The 17,614-nt window shown below is 44.0% G+C and overlaps 2 protein-coding genes across 2 annotated transcripts in view; both read left to right on the top strand.

The window, feature by feature from the left end:
* Positions 1 to 13: 13 nt before the first annotated feature.
* LOC103393508 (acidic repeat-containing protein) lies at positions 14 to 5,268 on the top strand. The gene is made up of 7 exons (XM_025064797.1): positions 14 to 1,146; positions 4,088 to 4,287; positions 4,385 to 4,453; positions 4,541 to 4,592; positions 4,839 to 4,875; positions 4,962 to 5,021; positions 5,056 to 5,268. The coding sequence occupies exons 1-6, from the start codon at positions 543 to 545 to the stop codon at positions 5,002 to 5,004; spliced, it is 1,005 nt and encodes a 334-aa protein (XP_024920565.1). The 5' UTR covers positions 14 to 542; the 3' UTR covers positions 5,005 to 5,021; positions 5,056 to 5,268.
* Positions 5,269 to 5,965: 697 nt separating this feature from the next.
* ap2a1 (adaptor related protein complex 2 subunit alpha 1) overlaps positions 5,966 to 17,614 on the top strand; it is a 12,562-nt gene continuing 913 nt past the window's right edge. Inside the window, exons 1-19 of the mRNA XM_017040244.2 lie at positions 5,966 to 7,000; positions 9,390 to 9,601; positions 10,438 to 10,631; positions 10,719 to 10,848; positions 11,383 to 11,484; positions 11,680 to 11,939; positions 12,222 to 12,390; positions 12,482 to 12,619; positions 12,718 to 12,900; positions 12,984 to 13,081; positions 13,163 to 13,394; positions 13,783 to 13,971; positions 14,058 to 14,212; positions 15,451 to 15,513; positions 16,249 to 16,311; positions 16,648 to 16,730; positions 16,900 to 16,989; positions 17,150 to 17,273; positions 17,360 to 17,366. Of these exons, the coding sequence (XP_016895733.1) occupies positions 6,934 to 7,000; positions 9,390 to 9,601; positions 10,438 to 10,631; positions 10,719 to 10,848; positions 11,383 to 11,484; positions 11,680 to 11,939; positions 12,222 to 12,390; positions 12,482 to 12,619; positions 12,718 to 12,900; positions 12,984 to 13,081; positions 13,163 to 13,394; positions 13,783 to 13,971; positions 14,058 to 14,212; positions 15,451 to 15,513; positions 16,249 to 16,311; positions 16,648 to 16,730; positions 16,900 to 16,989; positions 17,150 to 17,273; positions 17,360 to 17,366 (2,559 nt within the window). The 5' untranslated portion in view covers positions 5,966 to 6,933. The remainder of the gene's footprint in view (positions 7,001 to 9,389; positions 9,602 to 10,437; positions 10,632 to 10,718; positions 10,849 to 11,382; positions 11,485 to 11,679; positions 11,940 to 12,221; positions 12,391 to 12,481; positions 12,620 to 12,717; positions 12,901 to 12,983; positions 13,082 to 13,162; positions 13,395 to 13,782; positions 13,972 to 14,057; positions 14,213 to 15,450; positions 15,514 to 16,248; positions 16,312 to 16,647; positions 16,731 to 16,899; positions 16,990 to 17,149; positions 17,274 to 17,359; positions 17,367 to 17,614) is intronic.

The following is a 17,614-nucleotide window of genomic DNA, read 5'->3' on the forward strand; positions in this document are numbered from 1 at the left end:
TGGATAGGGCAGTCCTGCCCACCAGCATTTGCCCCTGTCAGTCAGTCTGACTGCCCCCCTCCCCTCTTCTCAGCTTACCCCATAGGTTGGACTCGCTCTTTTTCTGTCACTCTCGCCTTAGTCCTCTCTCTGTCCCCAGCATTGACTGGTTCCTGACAGTCTTTCTGTCCCCTTCTTCCAGCAGTCTTCACTGGTCACGCCGTCACTAGACTGGACTAAACCACACCGCGGTCCCACGGCTGTCCCAGGTTTTCAGGGAGGATCTCTCTTTTCCCAGGATCTCTTTTCCAGGACTTGGAGACAAGTTACTGGACCTCAGCTTGGAGTACCTTCTCTGGACCCTGTCTGTTGGATACCATTATAGCTGGTGTCTATTTTCTACCGGTTTTCGAGATTGTCAGTGGTTGAGTGTGTGTGTGTGTGTGCGTGCGTGCGTGCGCGAGTGCGTGTGTGTGAGTAACAGGCCGAGAGCTGCGCTGCTGGACTCCTGCAGTGATTCCAGGTGAATTCCTCACTAAGTGACCCGGGCCCTGGCCGTGAACATGGCGTCTTTGAGAAGTTTGATTCTTGCGGTGCTTCTGGCGCTGCTCTGCTCCTTCCACACCCCGCTGGCTCCAAGTGTCAAAGCACAAGATCTGCCATTCCGCTCTGAGCAAGGTCTGGTTGCTGATGATGATGATGACGATGACGACGACGATGATGATGACGATGATGATGATGATGATGATGATGATGACGACGATGATGACGATGATGATGACGACGATGATGATGATGATGATGATGATGATGATGATGATGACGACGATGATGACGATGACGACGAAGATGATGATGACGACGATGATGACGATGATGATGATGATGATGATGACGACGACGAGGATGATGATGACGACGATGATGACGATGATGACGATGATGACGACGATGATGATGATGACGATGACGATGATGATGATGACGACGATGATGACGATGATGATGACGACGACGATGATGACGACGATGATGACGATGACGACGATGATGATGACGACGATGATGATGATGATGATGATGACGACGACGAGGATGATGATGACGACGATGATGACGATGATGACGATGACGACGATGATGATGACGACGATGATGATCACGACGGTAAGTCCCTTTAAAACGCTGCGCCCCGTGTGTGTCTCTGTGTCAGTCCATGCGGACATGCATACATGCAGCAGGCTGTTCCAGCATCATCTGTAAGAGAAGTGTTAACCAGACAAACCACAGGATTTGATTAGTGCGACTTAAACCAACCATCTGTCATGAAAATTTCCCCCACTCTCGGTCACGGATGATGCTCTGACGTGCAGCTGCTGATGCAAACCGTGTCATGTGCAAATGTATGCATGTACAGGACAGTGAAAGAAGGGGAGGAGCTACATTACACGTGGGCCACTCCCCTTCTGTTGACCCTGCTACAACCTCGTCATCTCGTTGTCAGTGCGTTTGTCAAAGGTGAACAGGTCATTGACGTCCCTCCTCTGCCCCTTCTTCCGCTGTCCATTTCTCTGTCACTGTCTCTGACACTGTGCTCTTTTCCTTGCTGAACTAGAATTATGAGCCCTCTGGGGAAATTGAACTGGCCCATCAGAAGTCCGACTGTCCGAAATCCTTCGTACAGTTTGCTAGATTTGAGCTGGGGGACTGCAGACGCATTGATTTGAGAGAGAGAGAAAGAAACAAAAAAAAACTGTTTCACACAAACCAAGCCTGACTTGGAAATCAGTTATTGGGGTCACTAGTCTGAGATCTTTTGATTTGTGTTTCGTTTGAAAGAATGGTTCCTCCGGAATGGTTCCTTCCTTAGGATCTTCCTTTCTCAATTGTTACGGATCAGATTGACCATCACTTGTGTCTTTATGTGAATCTACAGAGAAAGAAAGAGAGACAGGGATATTGGAGGTGGCTTTTTGGACGGGGGCAGGCAGGGGGCGTGGTAGTGCATGCTTGAGAAACACACAGAAGATGGAGAATAAAAGCGTGAGGGCGGTGCAGGAGGGCCACTTTCAAAACAAAATTTTAAAAAAAAATCTCTTTTTTTTATGACAAGGTGTGAAGTTTCTCTCTTTCTCCATACCTCTCAATCTCTTTCTTTCTCTGTAGATCATTGAATCTGCTGTATTTATAACCAGGCATGTACAACTGAGGATTTAGTTTCAAATCTGGTGTGCGCACTTGTAAAATTGCTAAACACAGTGAAAATATTGTCATTGAACCATGTAATAATTACCTTACCTCTTTTTATTTTACAAAACGCTGTTGTTCTGAACCACTAGATAAAAACAAGAACTTTTGATGCCTATTTTAGTAGCTTCTGTTCATGTTACTTGTTTGGAGTTCTGTGCATTTCTGCCCCCTTCACTATTCAATGATGCTTATTTGGTACTGATACAACTGAACAGAACTATTTGTGCACCAAGGTGACTTTATGTAAACTACTCAATTGTTATGAAATGTAAATTACAGCAGTAGTTTTTTTTTTGGATGGTTTTACAGACATCCAAGGAGAGAGTGTTTGGGAAGAGAGAGAAACATCTCCTTGTACAGGCGTAGTTTAGCGCTCGCTCAGTAACCGTGTTGTCAAGGGATGAAATGCTCGTTTGCTTTTTTCTCTTTGTCTTTAGCTAAACTGTGATTTTGTGAAGACTGTGAAAATTCATGCGTGGAAACGACTGTCAAACACCACTGTCCATGTGCCTTTAACCCTACTTTCATTCATTAAATAAATCAAATGATCACCCAAATGTACACCTGACACTTCATCACAGACCAGGCCCGATGTGCAGCGTCGCCGTGTAAAGTTGTTATTGGTCAGACCCGGTCACATGTGACTCAGGTCCTGCTCTCCGCTTCCTGTGTCTGCAGACGACTCTCTGCTCTTATCCTAGGACTAGTAACTAGAGACTAGAGTAAAGTCACAGATCCTGAAAGTCACATTCAACTCATCATGTTAGCATGTTAGCTAAACAGAATGAAGACAAACCACGGAGAACTGTAAGTATCTGTTCTGACTCCTGCATGCTCCACGTCAGTGGTTCTCAAACTCTCCCTGCTCCGTGACACTTCCATAACTGTTAATATGTACTATTAGTCATTAATAAACGTTAATAAACTGCTATTTTCATCGAACAAAGAAGTATGATAAATAATTGCAAATTAGCCACAAAAAATTAAGGAAATATTGACACATTAATATGCACCGCTGTGGCCCAGCACAACAGCTTTGCAGCCGTCTAAGGGGGCCCCGCCCCCCACTTTGGGAACCATTGCACTATGTGGATTTCGTCTTGTCTGTTTGTGAGATTTGTGCAGTTATTATAAAGTATTATTCCATATTTTATATATCCAGACAATAGCTAGCTCAGGGGCCAGACTGTAAGATTTAGTGACACCTAATGGTAAGACAGTGAACTTCCATGGATGGCCTTCATTTTCCAGGAAAGGATGTGTTGATCAATAAAACTTCAAACACAGCGTGTCCTTCTCAGTGGCGTCGGCCATGTTTGTACTGTAGCCCACACGGGACAAATCCAACAAAGTCACTTGGCAGGAAGTCAGGCTAATGCCATCTGAAGGCCACTAGAGATTCTCACTTTGGTTGGAGGGATGTCAGGCAAAATATAATTAGGACAGTGCGATACCCAACTTCGCCTCTAGATGCCAGTAGGTGTCTTAAACATCGCTCAGAATCCCTTCATTCTTTACAGTCTGTCTGTGAGTTCTGCTGTTAAATGGACTTAAGACAATTATTATTATTATTTTATAATTTTTTAGATGCAAAAAATAAATGTATCAAAATTAAATATTTGTTTTGACTTTTATCAAATTCCTTGTTCTGGTTCTGTGGAGCCCCTGATCATGAAGCTCAGGTTATAGTTGATCATTTCACACTATAAACAAACTGTCACTCAAATGTAGCCCTAAATTTTAAATTATATAGTGATTAACTATGATTGACAGGCAGCCCATTAACTCTTCTTATCTATATTTCTGGACTGTCCATTGTGTAAATGTGTACAATTGTTAATATTAATTTAAAATGCAGATGACGATGATGATGATGATGATGATGATGATGATGATGATGAAGACGATGATGATGATGATGACGACGACGATGACGATGATGATGATGACGACGATGATGATGATGATGACGACGATGATGATGATGATGACGACGATGATGATGATGATGATGATTATCATAAGGGCTCTGTGTGCGCTTACTGTGAATTCTGTGAGGTATGTGTGAAATCAGGTGAAATTCAAATTAAACATCTGTAACGACCGTTGTTCTAATTTGACTTCCTCTGACCGATGTGAATTTGTCTCGATGCAGCACTGTGACAGCTGCGATAAATGTCCTTGCAAAGAGGGAGACAAGTCTGCACACTGTGACGACTGGGGGGTAAATGTTTGTTAAAGAAAAAGAAAAAAAACACTTGTGGAAACGGTCAATAATTATTCATTAACGCCTTCCTCTCCTCATTAACAGATGTGCACTTTCTGCCACGTGTGTCCTGTTTGCCAAACGCTGTGTCAGCCCGGTGAGTGTGTGTCGAGCGGCCACAGTACAGAGACACAACATCACACTTCTGACCAATGACAGCAGCTTATTCAGTTTATGAAACATCACAAAACAAATCTGAAAAGTTCAAGTTAAATGAGAGGGTTGTTGCAGTGCACCATCTGGCCTTTAGATGTCACCGTTTTTCACCGGCAGTTGACCTTTAAACCCTGTAGCTGTGGTGGGTTTATCTTCAGCTCAGACTAACTTCTGCTTCTCTCCACAGGAGGTTTCCTTGACGAGGTGACTGGATCCATCTACAAGTGAGACAATTCCCCTTTTCAACATAAACAAATCAACGTCCAGGAAACTTTGTTCTATAAATACTGTTTCTGTGTCGTCTCTGCAGGACTGTGGCCGACGTCTTCGATGACGACGACGATGACAACTAGGTCAAAACGCAGCAGAAATACAACTCTGAAAAACCATAGAACGCAGCAGAAATACAACTCTGAAAAATCATAGTTTTTTTTTTTTCCTGAAACAAATCACATAGTAGAGCATCACACCACACCACGGCTGAACAAGAAGGGGTTAAAAAGTAACTTAATATGTCTGTTTAGTGCTTTAAAGTGAACAGCTGAAGACATGCTTGGGGGGGAATTCTACATTTGACGTCATGTTTGGGGACATGTTCAATAAAAGAGGGGACGTTTTTACTTGTCGATTTATTGATGGTACAGAAATGTTGGATGAAAGATGAATGGATGGACGGAGTGATGAGAATCTATACACAGTGGGGCAGTGGTGGCTCAGTGGTTAAGGAAGTGGACTTGGTTCTGGGAGGTTCCAGGTTGGAGTCCCCCAGCTGCCAAGTTACCACTGAGGCACTTCAGTTGCCCCCTACTCTCTCTGGTGATGGGTAAAACGTAGAGGTCACGTTTTGTTGTGTGCTGTGTCACAATGACAAGTAGTTCACTTTCCTCACACATACCGATACGCTACCATACCAACGCGATACTGCATATTCTCATTTCCCAAGGCGTAAAGTGACATCTAGTGGACAACACAAGAATCGACAGCAGATGTACATTTTATTATTGTTATTATTGTATTTAACATATAAATGATATATTTACACATAATATAATAAACATTTATATACTAAATAATGTTAAAAATTATCTCACTTTAGAATAACTGTTTTTTAATTTCACCAGAGGATTTTAAAAAATTTAAAAATAGTCAAAGAAGCCAACATTTTAACACTTCATAATAATAATAATAATAATAGTGATAATAATGATAATTTTACATATTTGATGTATTTTTGTTTACATTACTTTAGCTCCACAATAATGGTGTGTTGTGGCTCTGATGGCGTCACTCCATAACTCCGCCTTTTTCACGAGAACGCGCTTCAGCCGAACAGGAAAAACTCAAGGTTAACTGAGCTAATCCCTGAAAGTCTAGCGTTTTCATAAAGGTGAACATGTATGGGCTCTTCGAACCCTTCAGTCGGCGATAAACACGGCCATCTAAACTCGACCGCAATCCAGAGCTCGGTTGACTTTGGTTCTGGTTCTGATGCTACATTAACATGGCAGTTGGGATACGCGCGCTGCCCGCCGTGCTCGCCTCTGACTGACCAGTCAACGCCGGAGGAAACGAGCGTGCGCGTTCACGGCCGGCCGTGCTGTCACGAGCCTTATCCGAGCTTGCGGAGGAGGCTGGAGAATTAGAGCGGACATTAATTATAAACCACAATTTCTTTACCGCAACAAGAACGCGAGGTAGAGAGAACGGCCAGCTTTTGACAGCACAGCCCGGTCACTGAGGCACCTTCTCGGTATACCGGCAAACCGGTGATGTATCCCAGCATTTAAACGATATTTGCTAGCCAGCTAGCCGTCTAGCTGTTGAGCTAGCTCTAACCGTGCGTGACTCACAGTTAAGTTAACGATAAGATTCTCAGGCGACGCTTGCGACACCCTACGTGGCTGTATCCAGCGGAAAGACAGCCGAACAATTCTGTGGTTTTAGGTGAGGTCCGACGCTGGGAGTGTCGTGTGCAGCCCATCTGTCCTGGCCCGATAGGGATTGAATGAAATAACGTTAGCTCGCCACGGGCAGCGAATACGAGCCAGCCAACCAAGGGATAACGTTAACGGAACCCGCTGCTGACTGACGCTGTTAAACCCTCTTCAGGCAGGAAAAAAAACACGGTAGTAGCTGAGTACTATCAAAGCTAGGAAACACCAAGTTGTTCATCTTTGGCTCCAGAACTAGTTGACAGGCTGATCAGCGGCAGGTCGAGTATTTCTTCTTCTTCTTTTTTTGTACCACGGATAAGGCCGGAGTGAGAAGAGAAAGCTGCAAACATGCCGGCTGTGTCGAAAGGAGATGGAATGCGCGGATTAGCGGTTTTCATCTCGGACATTAGAAACTGTGAGTACAATTTTTTTTTCTTTCTTTCTTTTAGATCCTTCCCCACAAACCTCGCTTACTTGCTGCAGGATCGGGGACGAACTGCTCCGTTTCGGGGCCACGGTCATTTGGTGTAGGAATCGTTTGACACATTAAACACGTAGACCATATATAAGAACCGGACACTTCGATCCCCTGGCGGTGTGAAGCTGTCGAAGTCAGCCTCAGGTGCTAATGTGGTTTTCTGAAGCCACTCGGTGTGAAAATGTGGGGTTTTTTTCACTCCTCTACTGACACATTCATATTTTACCCACAATCCTCAATGTTCTCAATGACAAGTTGTTTCTCTTCTATATCACAATACATTTGGTAAACATACACATGGACAACAGAGAACGTGGACTAAGATGCCGCCCACATTGTTGTGACATTGCCCAAAATAGTTGTTACAACAAAGTAGACTTCTGACCCAGTTTTTAAATAAAAATAAAAGCAGACTGGAGACCCACACAGATGTGTTTTTATATCAATACAGATTTATGACGCTTAATTTTTTTGATCCTTAGTTTTCTCTACATGTTCAACTTTAAAACTAGATTTAAACCATAGACTCATCTTCGTCTAATATATTTTTCTTCTTCTGTTTCCTGTTTTGAAACGGTGGTTTTATTGACAACATACCTTCACTGGACTTTTGACTTTTAACCACTTCATCAATTTCACTTCCACGTGAATGGATTTCACTGAAATTTGCACAGCTGTTAATATTTTTTTTAAATACTTACAGTGCTGATTCTTTGATTTTCCATTGTGTCAATAAGTATAACTGCTATTTTATGTAAATAAAAAAATAAATATTTGTGCTAATTTCAAATCCTCATCTTGGCTGAGTTTGAGAGAGTCATGAACTGTCAGCAGTTGTCCAGTCTGTGTTAGTTATTGATGGAGAGGTGTACTGGTACTGGTACTGGTACTGGTGGCTGTGATGATGTGTGATTGGCCCGTGACCTGGCCAATGTGTATCCAGCCTCTTGACAGGTGACCACTGGGGTGCACTCTAGAGCCCACAGGCCTGTCACAGGACTAAGTCTTTTTAGGAGATCAAAACTTTCATATTTGTTTTGGTCTTTTTTTCTGTCCCATCGCTTTTAAGTGATGGTAAAATTTCAAAATGGACCACACGGTGAGAGATGTGGTTGTCTGGTTACCTTACAGCAGGAAGGTCACTTGTTTAATCCCCCGGTCTTTTTGTTTGGAGTTTCCATGTTCTCCCAGTAAGTGCATTGTTTTCTTTTTTCTCCCAGAGACTCTGGTCCAGTTTACAGTGATTGTCTACAGCGTGAATGGTTGTGAGTGGTCATGCAGTGGACCAGCCAACTGTCCAGGGTGTAACCCCACACTCGTCTAATGACGCGGGTGAAGATGAATAAAACATAAATTATAAACAGTTGTTGTAGAGAAGTGATGTTTCCTTAGTGACACGGAGATCAGGAACATCTGTGTGACATTTCAGATCCAGATGTCGGAGCTCATTTGGAGACTAGATTTTCATCACGCTGTTGTTCCTATTTCATCACTGGATGTTGGCTGAATGTTGTACCCCATTAGAGGGACGTAGAGTGGGATCATACTTGACGGCACGTACGGTTATATACACCAGGAGGTTCTTGGTTTGATGCCGCCTCGTCACTTAATCACAAGGTGTGATGTGTTGCGTCGCGTCGGGAAGAGCTGATAGTGATGTGATGTTTTATACAGTTACATATGGAACTAAGATATCACCACACTGTACAAAATGTGAAAACATTTTTCAAGAAGTGGGTAAGGATTGTATAAGACTGTACAAAATGTGAAAACATTTTTCACAAGAAAAACAATTTTTCGAGAAGTGGGTAAGGATTTGCACCAGAAACCCGTCATTTGTGATCTCTGGAAATTCATCCACAGTTGTAGTAGATTATCCTACATATATATACTGGCTGAACTTGTGGTATCACCACAGCTGATGCCAGTGATCAGTTGTGTTTATATTAGCCTGGTGCTAATTAAAACATAACAAGAATGGGAGGTGTGATTGACTCGTTAAATCAAGATCTAGTCATTAAAAAAAAAAAAAATCTCAGTAATGGTAGAGTCAAGTCAAATCTGGTTTTATTTTTTTATTTTTTATTCTGCTTTTACAACAATTCCAAATGTAAATAATCAATTACTAAATATTAAGGCATTTCCTTCACAAAAACCGCTTCCTGCTGGGGCAAATCTGCAGCGCCACCTTCAGAATTTTCCCTCTAACGGCAGATAACTGTGTGTATTTGGGTGAACCTTCGACCGCAGATTTTCACAGACGTGTCTCCTCTCAGTGCTGATAACAACGTTACCCCTCCCTCCTCCTCCTCCCCTGTCTTTTTAGGTAAAAGCAAGGAGGCGGAGATCAAACGGATCAATAAGGAGCTGGCCAACATCCGCTCCAAGTTCAAGGGCGACAAGGCTCTGGATGGATACAGCAAGAAGAAGTATGTGTGCAAGCTGCTCTTCATTTTCCTGCTTGGCCATGACATCGACTTTGGCCACATGGAGGCAGTCAACCTGCTGAGCTCCAACAAGTACACAGAAAAACAGATAGTAAGTTCTCGTATGTCGTCCCCCGAGACCACAGGCTTATTTATTTTTACAATACACACTTTCTGCCGTTTGTCTGAGCTGAGCACAGATCACACGGAGCACCTTCAACATAAAAAAAACAAAACAACTGGGATGATGGACACTTATGTTAAAAGTATAAGCAGAGAAAGTGTGACCGTTTCCTTCTTTTTCAGCAGCAGGAAGTGATGTGTCAGCAGATTTGGACTGAGTCAGGGATCTATGTGTTGTCAGCGTTAGCTGCTGTACCAACAAAGAAAACAGACGTGGCACAAACTGTCACATATAAACCACTTACAGTTATTTACATTTATCTACCTTCATTTTCTACATTTTCAGATTTAAAACTATGAAAAAATACATGACAAAAGATACACATTTTTAGTGTGTGTAGCAAAAGTCATCGTATGATGAAACGCATGTGATTTTAAAGTAGTTGAAAACTAAAAAAACAACCCAAATACGACCTAAACAAGGATTAACTCAACGTTGTTGAACATAAATTGACTAATTATGGGATGTTCTTTAATTCTAACCTTCATGGTGGGAACATTTGTGAACCTGGTTCCTGGAGGTTTACAAAACAGGCCTGAAGTCTAATCCTGTTGACAGGGTTTGTTATTGTCTGAATTTCTTTCTTTTTTTTTTTTCATTTAAAATCCCTTTAGAGGGCGGAGCCAGGTATGATGTGAGGTAATAGGCGGGAAAACCCAAGGCTCAGGGTTCTCTCCCAGTGACGGATCCAACCGTCACTGACGGAGCAGGACTGTGTCCGAGGTTTTATTCTGATCAGTTCCCGCTCCTCGCTGTCACTTCAGGGTTACCTGTTCATCTCGGTGCTGGTGAACAGCAACAGTGAACTGATCCGTCTGATCAACAACGCCATCAAGAATGACCTGTCCAGCCGCAACCCGACCTTCATGTGCCTGGCACTGCACTGTATTGCAAACGTCGGGAGCCGAGAGATGGCCGAGGCCTTCGCCAGTGAGATCCCTCGGATACTCGTCGCCGGGTGAGTCAAGACGTCACGGTTTTTTTTAAGTTGCCGTTAAAGATGAAGAGAAATAAGTTAAGAGTTTGTGAATGTGTTGGACTGCAGTGACACGATGGACAGTGTGAAGCAGTCTGCTGCCCTCTGCCTCCTGAGGCTTTACAAGACTTCCCCTGACCTGGTGTTGATGGGCGAGTGGACGTCACGAGTCGTTCACCTGCTCAACGACCAGCACATGGTGAGAGCACGGTCCACACCTCCTGATGATTAACCCTCAAATATTCATGGATTGAATTCATTTTATTTTGCTTTTATTTCTGTTCTAATTTAATAACCTGATGTTGAGAACAGCATCGTTGTTTACTATGACGACAGTTTTACTACAATTAAATTGTTTTAAAAAAAACTCAGTATACAATTAAATTGTTTAAAAAAAACTCAGTCCATGGTTGTGCCTACAATATCGCCAATACACACCGCTAAGATACACTCAAAAAGATTGAAGGCACAACACAAGGAGTTAAATAGAATGAAATCTGGTTGTACCATTTGTGGCCACAGGAGGGCACCTGAACCTGTTTTCCTTTCCCTAGTCAAATGTCTCTATACACTAACTTTAACTCGCCAACCTTTTAGCACAAAGTCCGCACTGCCTCAGTGTGCAAACAGACGAGAGGCCAAAGCCGACTGAACACGCAAACATGATGCAATGACCCACTGACTTTGTCAAAACAAATTTTCTAAGTGTGTGTGTGTGTGTGTGTGTGTTTAGGGTGTGGTGACGGCTGCCATCTCTCTCATCACCTGTTTGAGTCAGAAGAATCCAGATGAGTTCAAGACCTGTGTTTCTCTGGCTGTTTCCAGACTCAGCAGGGTGAGTGTGTGGACAGTTGTTGAAAATGTTTTTCCTCAAAGTGAATCGGTTGTTTTTGAATGTCTTTGAATAAAGGTGATATTAAATGATTTGATCAAGATAATCAGTACATTATTGAATATAAAAAAGTTCCAAATTCAAACGTACGAGTTTGTGCTACTGTGACGGATCTAAAGAAACGTTCTCTTCCTCCAGATCGTTTCCTCCGCCTCCACTGACCTGCAGGATTACACGTACTACTTTGTCCCAGCACCGTGGCTCTCCTGCAAGCTGCTACGCCTGTTGCAGTGCTACCCTCCACCAGAGGATGGCGCTGTCAAGGGCCGGCTGGTGGAGTGTCTGGAGACCATCCTCAACAAGGCACAGGAGCCGCCCAAATCCAAAAAGGTCCAGCACTCTAACGCTAAGAACGCCATCTTGTTTGAGGCTATCTCTCTTATCATCCACTACGACAGGTGAGGCTTCTGGGTCACATGACACTTTACTGTGTAAAAGATGCTAACGTGATTAAACCGTACTGCAGGGTGATGTCGCCCCCAACAGATGGAGTGTGTGTTACTTGTTGCTAGGCTACAGAGACTGTCACAGTCCTGTCTGTCATCTGTAGAAATCTTTGATTCTCTGATGTTTTCTCTGACATTTGATCCTGACATTTGATCCTACCCAGATTTTTTTTTCTTCTTCTTTCTTTAACGTTCTAATGTTCTTTTAACCTGTTGTGGACCCGTTCTCGTCAGTGAACCAAACCTGCTGGTGCGAGCCTGTAACCAGCTGGGTCAGTTCCTGCAGCACCGGGAAACCAACCTGCGGTACCTGGCCCTGGAGAGCATGTGCACTCTGGCCAGCTCCGAGTTTTCCCACGAAGCGGTCAAGACGCACATCGAGACAGTTATCAACGCCCTGAAGGTGCGTCCCCCCCCCACACCGCCCGCCCGCTCCTACTCAGCAGCAGCAGCACAGTCCACACACAGGTACTGACTTGTGTCTGTCTCCACAGACTGAGAGGGATGTGAGTGTTCGACAGAGGGCGGCTGACCTGCTGTACGCCATGTGCGATCGCAGCAACGCCAAACAGATCGTAGCCGAAATGCTGAGCTACCTAGAGACGGCAGACTACTCCATCAGAGAAGAGATGGTGGGTGTTTGTGTGTCTGAAATTGAGTTTCCTCATTTCTGTGCCTGATTCTATGGATAGAAAACAAAACGCGTGACAGCTTCTTTCTTTTCTTTCAGGTGCTGAAGGTGGCCATCCTGGCAGAAAAGTACGCCGTGGATTACTCCTGGTATGTGGACACTATCCTCAACCTCATCCGAATCGCCGGGGACTACGTCAGCGAGGAGGTGTGGTACCGCGTCATTCAGATCGTCATCAACCGAGATGATGTGCAGGGTTACGCTGCCAAGACCGTGTTTGAGGTACTGCTAACAAAACGATTCTCTTATCAAATCTGAGTTAGCGTAAGGTGCTGATCAGTGTCTGTGACCACCGTCTGCTGCAGGCTCTCCAGGCTCCCGCCTGCCACGAGAACATGGTCAAAGTCGGAGGCTACATTTTGGGAGAGTTTGGTAACCTGATAGCTGGTGACCCCCGCTCCAGGTTCGTCACTTCCATGTCAGATTAGCCGCTAACGCGCCCTTTGGGCAGAATAAATGTTGACCTGCTTGTCCTGTCCTCCAGCCCTCTGGTCCAGTTCAACCTTCTCCACTCCAAGTTCCACCTGTGCTCCGTGCCGACCCGCGCCCTGCTGCTGTCCGCCTACATCAAGTTCATCAACCTGTTCCCAGAGACCAAGGCCACCATCCAAGAGGTGCTGCGCTGCGACAGCCAGATCCGGAACTCGGATGTGGAGCTGCAGCAGCGTGCGGTGGAGTACCTGAAACTTTCTTCCATCGCCAGCACCGACGTCCTGGTGAGTTCAGTCCTGGACTTGTCTTGTATTTGCAGTCAAATGTAATCTGTGACATTTTATGGACCAATTAAATCTTCATCATTTAACATTTAAAAAAATGTATCTTTTCAAAAAAATATAGTTTATCACCTACTGTATTAATCCTTTATCCTTCTCTCAGCATTTCTGAGAATAGTCCAGTAGTTAGTCTCAGCTCTTTATAAAAACCTCAGACTGATTTTTTTTAATATATTTCTCTCTCTAAAAGCTCTGGTCTCCTGCTGTGTTCAACTGTGTTAATGAACTGTAAACAGACCAGTGCCTCAGACGCTGCTCTCTATCATTTCACTGTGGTTTCATCAGATGTTGGCAGCTCCTCTTACACCACCTTGTCTCTGTGTTTCTGCAGGCCACCGTCCTGGAGGAGATGCCTCCCTTCCCCGAGAGGGAGTCGTCCATTCTGGCAAAGCTGAAGAAGAAGAAGGGCCCCGGTGCTGTGTCGGTGACGGAGCTGGAAGACAACAAGAGGGAAGGCGGGGAGTTGAACGGAGGCGGCGATCGGGGGCCTGACACGGCAGCGATGGCTGCCTCTAATGCTGTAAGTAAAGAATCACCCGGAGAACGACCATCGGGTGTTTAAAAAAAAAACATGTGATCCTAGTCCAAGTCTGTTTGGTCCTCCAGTCCACCCCGTCACCGTCAGCGGACCTGCTGGGCATTCGTTCTGCAGCTCCTGTGGGTCCGGCTCCAGCCGGTGCTGGCAGCCTGTTGGTGGATGTTTTTTCTGAAGCAGGTCCCGCCGCGCCGTCGACAGCGGTGAACGACGACGGCTTCCTAAGGTGTGATGTCGTGTTTGTATAACTGTAGAGATCCAGTGTCATTTCAAAGTCCAGTCTGACCAGCTGCTGCAGTGGTGTAGTCTGAGAAGGTCTGAGAAGACCGGGTCAGGACTCTGGTCCTACTGGACCGAGAGGAGACGTCAGTCTGACCTGACCGTGTGTGGTCGTGGGTGTACGTGTCTGTGTGGTCTGTCGTGTGTCTGTTTCAGTCGGTCTACTAAGAAAACTAGCTGTAATGTGTCTGTGTCACCTGCTGTTCTGTTGGCTCTGTCTCTGCTCTGTCTCTGTCTGATACACACCTGTCAACCTGAAGACGTTTGTCGACAAACACTGTCCACAGCTGTAATAGTTTTATTCCGTTTTTTTTTTTTTTTAAGTTATATATAACTGGTTCAACTAAGGCCTTTCGTTTTTGCTGTTAGTTTAGGGTTGGACCTCACACTGATTGACCCGTCAGTAGAGACGGGAATTGATAAAGAATTATAGATTCTATTTTCAATGATTCTATTATAAATATAATTTATTCATTAATTATTCATCAATTCTTTTTTCTTAAAATAATTAAAATCTAAACAAACGTATATTTAAAAGTGGTACAGGAGTAGCAGATACTGGTACACAAGCCTAGAGTGCCCTCTACTGGCAGTCAGTGTGAAAATAACAAACATGTGAAACTATATATTTTAATATTTAAGTCACAAACCCAGTCAAAGGCTGCATTACATTAACTCTTTAAAGAGTAGTAATTATAATACACCTGAGTTCATTAGTGCCGTCACTCCAGTCCGTCCGTTAATTAACGTCATGACACGAAAGAGTAGTAATTATAATACATCTGAGTTCATTAGTGCCGTCACTCCACATCGTTATAAAGCACGTCACGTCCGTCTGTTAATTAACGTCATGACACGTTTCTGGACGCCGCAGGTGTTTCCCTGCTCGCTTCTGCCTCAATGTCACGCTGTAAACACGAGACATGAGAAACAGGGAGCGTAAAGTCGGTTATTGATCCTAGAGGTTTGAAGCAATAGACGCTGAAGACGTTAAAACCACAGAAAGTGAGGTCGACATTTCTCTCCAGGGTTGCCAGGTCTGCTGCACTATTCTTTTATTATCTTGCTGTGTTTGTGACTGTCTGTCGTCTTTTTTCTCTCCTTCCCTTTTCTCTTTTTTCCTTGTGTGTGTGAATTTAAATGTGCGTCTGGCTCCTGTCCTCTACCCTGATTGGACATTGACAGAGATCTGGAACAGCCCCCTGAGACTTCTGACTCCCTATTGGTGGAGAGTTCTGGTGACTCAGAGTAAGGGCCCAGTAGTGAACTAGTGAAGAACTAGATTTTTAAAATATATATATTTATGTGTTTATCTGTGGGTCAGCCGTTGTGTTGTTGTCTGATCTACTGTTCTATCCTGAACAAGTCACGTTTGACTGAGAAGATCTTTGAATCATGTAGTTATAAAGTAACTCAGTTGATGCCTCAGCATATTTACATATAAAACTTTACTGTCGTCACATGAACCGAATCCTCCAGCCGGACGTAACTGGCAATAAAACATCTGAAAAGTCAGTCCTTAAAAATTCCAACACATTTGTTCATGTTTTAGTTGAGGCTCAAATTCAGGTGTGTTCAAGCAGAAGCTCGCAGGCCAGATGTGGACCTCCCACATGGTTAAATGTGGCCCATCAGAGATTATTATACATGTATGGTTTAAAATAAATGTTTGTCTAAATTTGTTTTTTGGATGAGTTAAAAAACACAGAGGTTCAAGTCTGTTTTTATGGTGTAATATTTTGGTGAGGTACTAACATTTTTTATGTCACTAACAATCACTGCATTTTCTTTTTATCTCCTTCACTTGTTTCTTCTCTGGACTAATTTCTTCTACTGTCCTGTCACTGTGTCCCGTTGTCTGACAACGTCTTCGTCTCCCACCTGTTCTCTGTTCCTTCCTCACTAACCTGTGCGGTTGCGTCACGTCCTCGTCCTCTCGGCCGTGTCGTCCCTTCATCCCTCCGCTGCCCTGTGGTCTCTTAGCTCTGCTCCTCCCTCTGAGGATCCTGCTCCTCCTCTGTCTGAGGCCGAAGAACTCCTTAACAAGTAAGCTTTTTCTCCTCCATGTACATTAGCTTCTGCGTTCACCTAGCTTTGCATGGTTCCTCTGTGAGGGATGATTAACATCGCTAAATACTCACAGCCAATCAGAATCCACGATCTTGTCTGTGTTTATCAAGTGCTCGGGTGAAAACGTCGTCCCGTAGATGGATCAGGGCGAGAAAAAAGAAAATCCAAGTGCTGTCTTGCTGTGTTGCAGTGAACAATTAAACATAATTGCATTCAATAATTATAGTGCTGATTATAGCGCCCACTGCTGTCCGCCTGTATTTTTTATTTTGTGTTTCTGTGAATTGACTCAAAGCGTCGTCATTTCTACAGATTCGTGTGCAAGAACAACGGTGTGCTGTTTGAGAACCAGCTGCTACAGATCGGCATCAAGTCGGAGTATCGTCAGAACCTGGGTGAGTTCACGGCACGAGCAGAGAGCAGGCGGTCCTGGGTTCGATTCCCAGAGGAACCACATACTTGGTGCCTCCTCCTGTTAGTGTGGGATCAATATTATTATTATTATTATTATTATTATTAATGGATGAAGTTCCTTGTGTTCCTGACGTTGACTCTGTGTTTCAGGGAGGATGTACTTATTCTACGGTAATAAGACGTCAGTGCAGTTTGCCAGTTTCAGCACCACGGTCAGCTGCCCTGGAGAACTTCAGTCTCATATCCTTTCACTGTGGAGACATTTAACACTTGTCTGTGGTTTGAACCAGACATTTAACACTTGTCTGTGGTTTGACCCCCCCCTCCCCCTTTTTATTAACCGTTTGTTTTGTTTAAACGTGAGTGTTTTGCGTCGTCGCGCTCCTTGACACATGGCTACAGCTCAACGTTCAGACCAAACAAGTGGAGCCCCTAGTGGAGGGCGGGGCACAGATTCAGCAGGTCCTCAATATCGAGTGTCTGACTGACTTTTCTGACGCACCGCTGCTCAACATCAAGTTCAGGTGAGTTCACGTAAGAAGTGGTCGATGATGTCACGATCCAGGGAGCGACGTTACTGACAAAGAAAAATATCTCTGTTTGTCAAAAGTCTGGCCGTAACAAACGACCGAATACTGTAAAATATCTGTAACGCTGTGTAAGAAGAGCTCTTAGGTAGAGTTGGAGCTCCCTCTATAGGTGGATCTGTAGTTTGTCAGTCAGATCAAGTGTTTAGTCCTGTGTTGTTGATGGTTGTTGGTTTATTTGAAATCCAGACTTTGGATCCAATTTCCCCAGTGTCAGATCAATGAAGATCAAATGATTATTTTTTAATATTTGTTGTTGTTGTTGTTGTTGTTGTTGT

The sequence above is a fragment of the Cynoglossus semilaevis genome, chromosome 17 (assembly GCF_000523025.1).
Source record: "Cynoglossus semilaevis isolate Cse_v1.0 chromosome 17, Cse_v1.0, whole genome shotgun sequence".
Taxonomy (NCBI): domain Eukaryota; kingdom Metazoa; phylum Chordata; class Actinopteri; order Pleuronectiformes; family Cynoglossidae; genus Cynoglossus; species Cynoglossus semilaevis.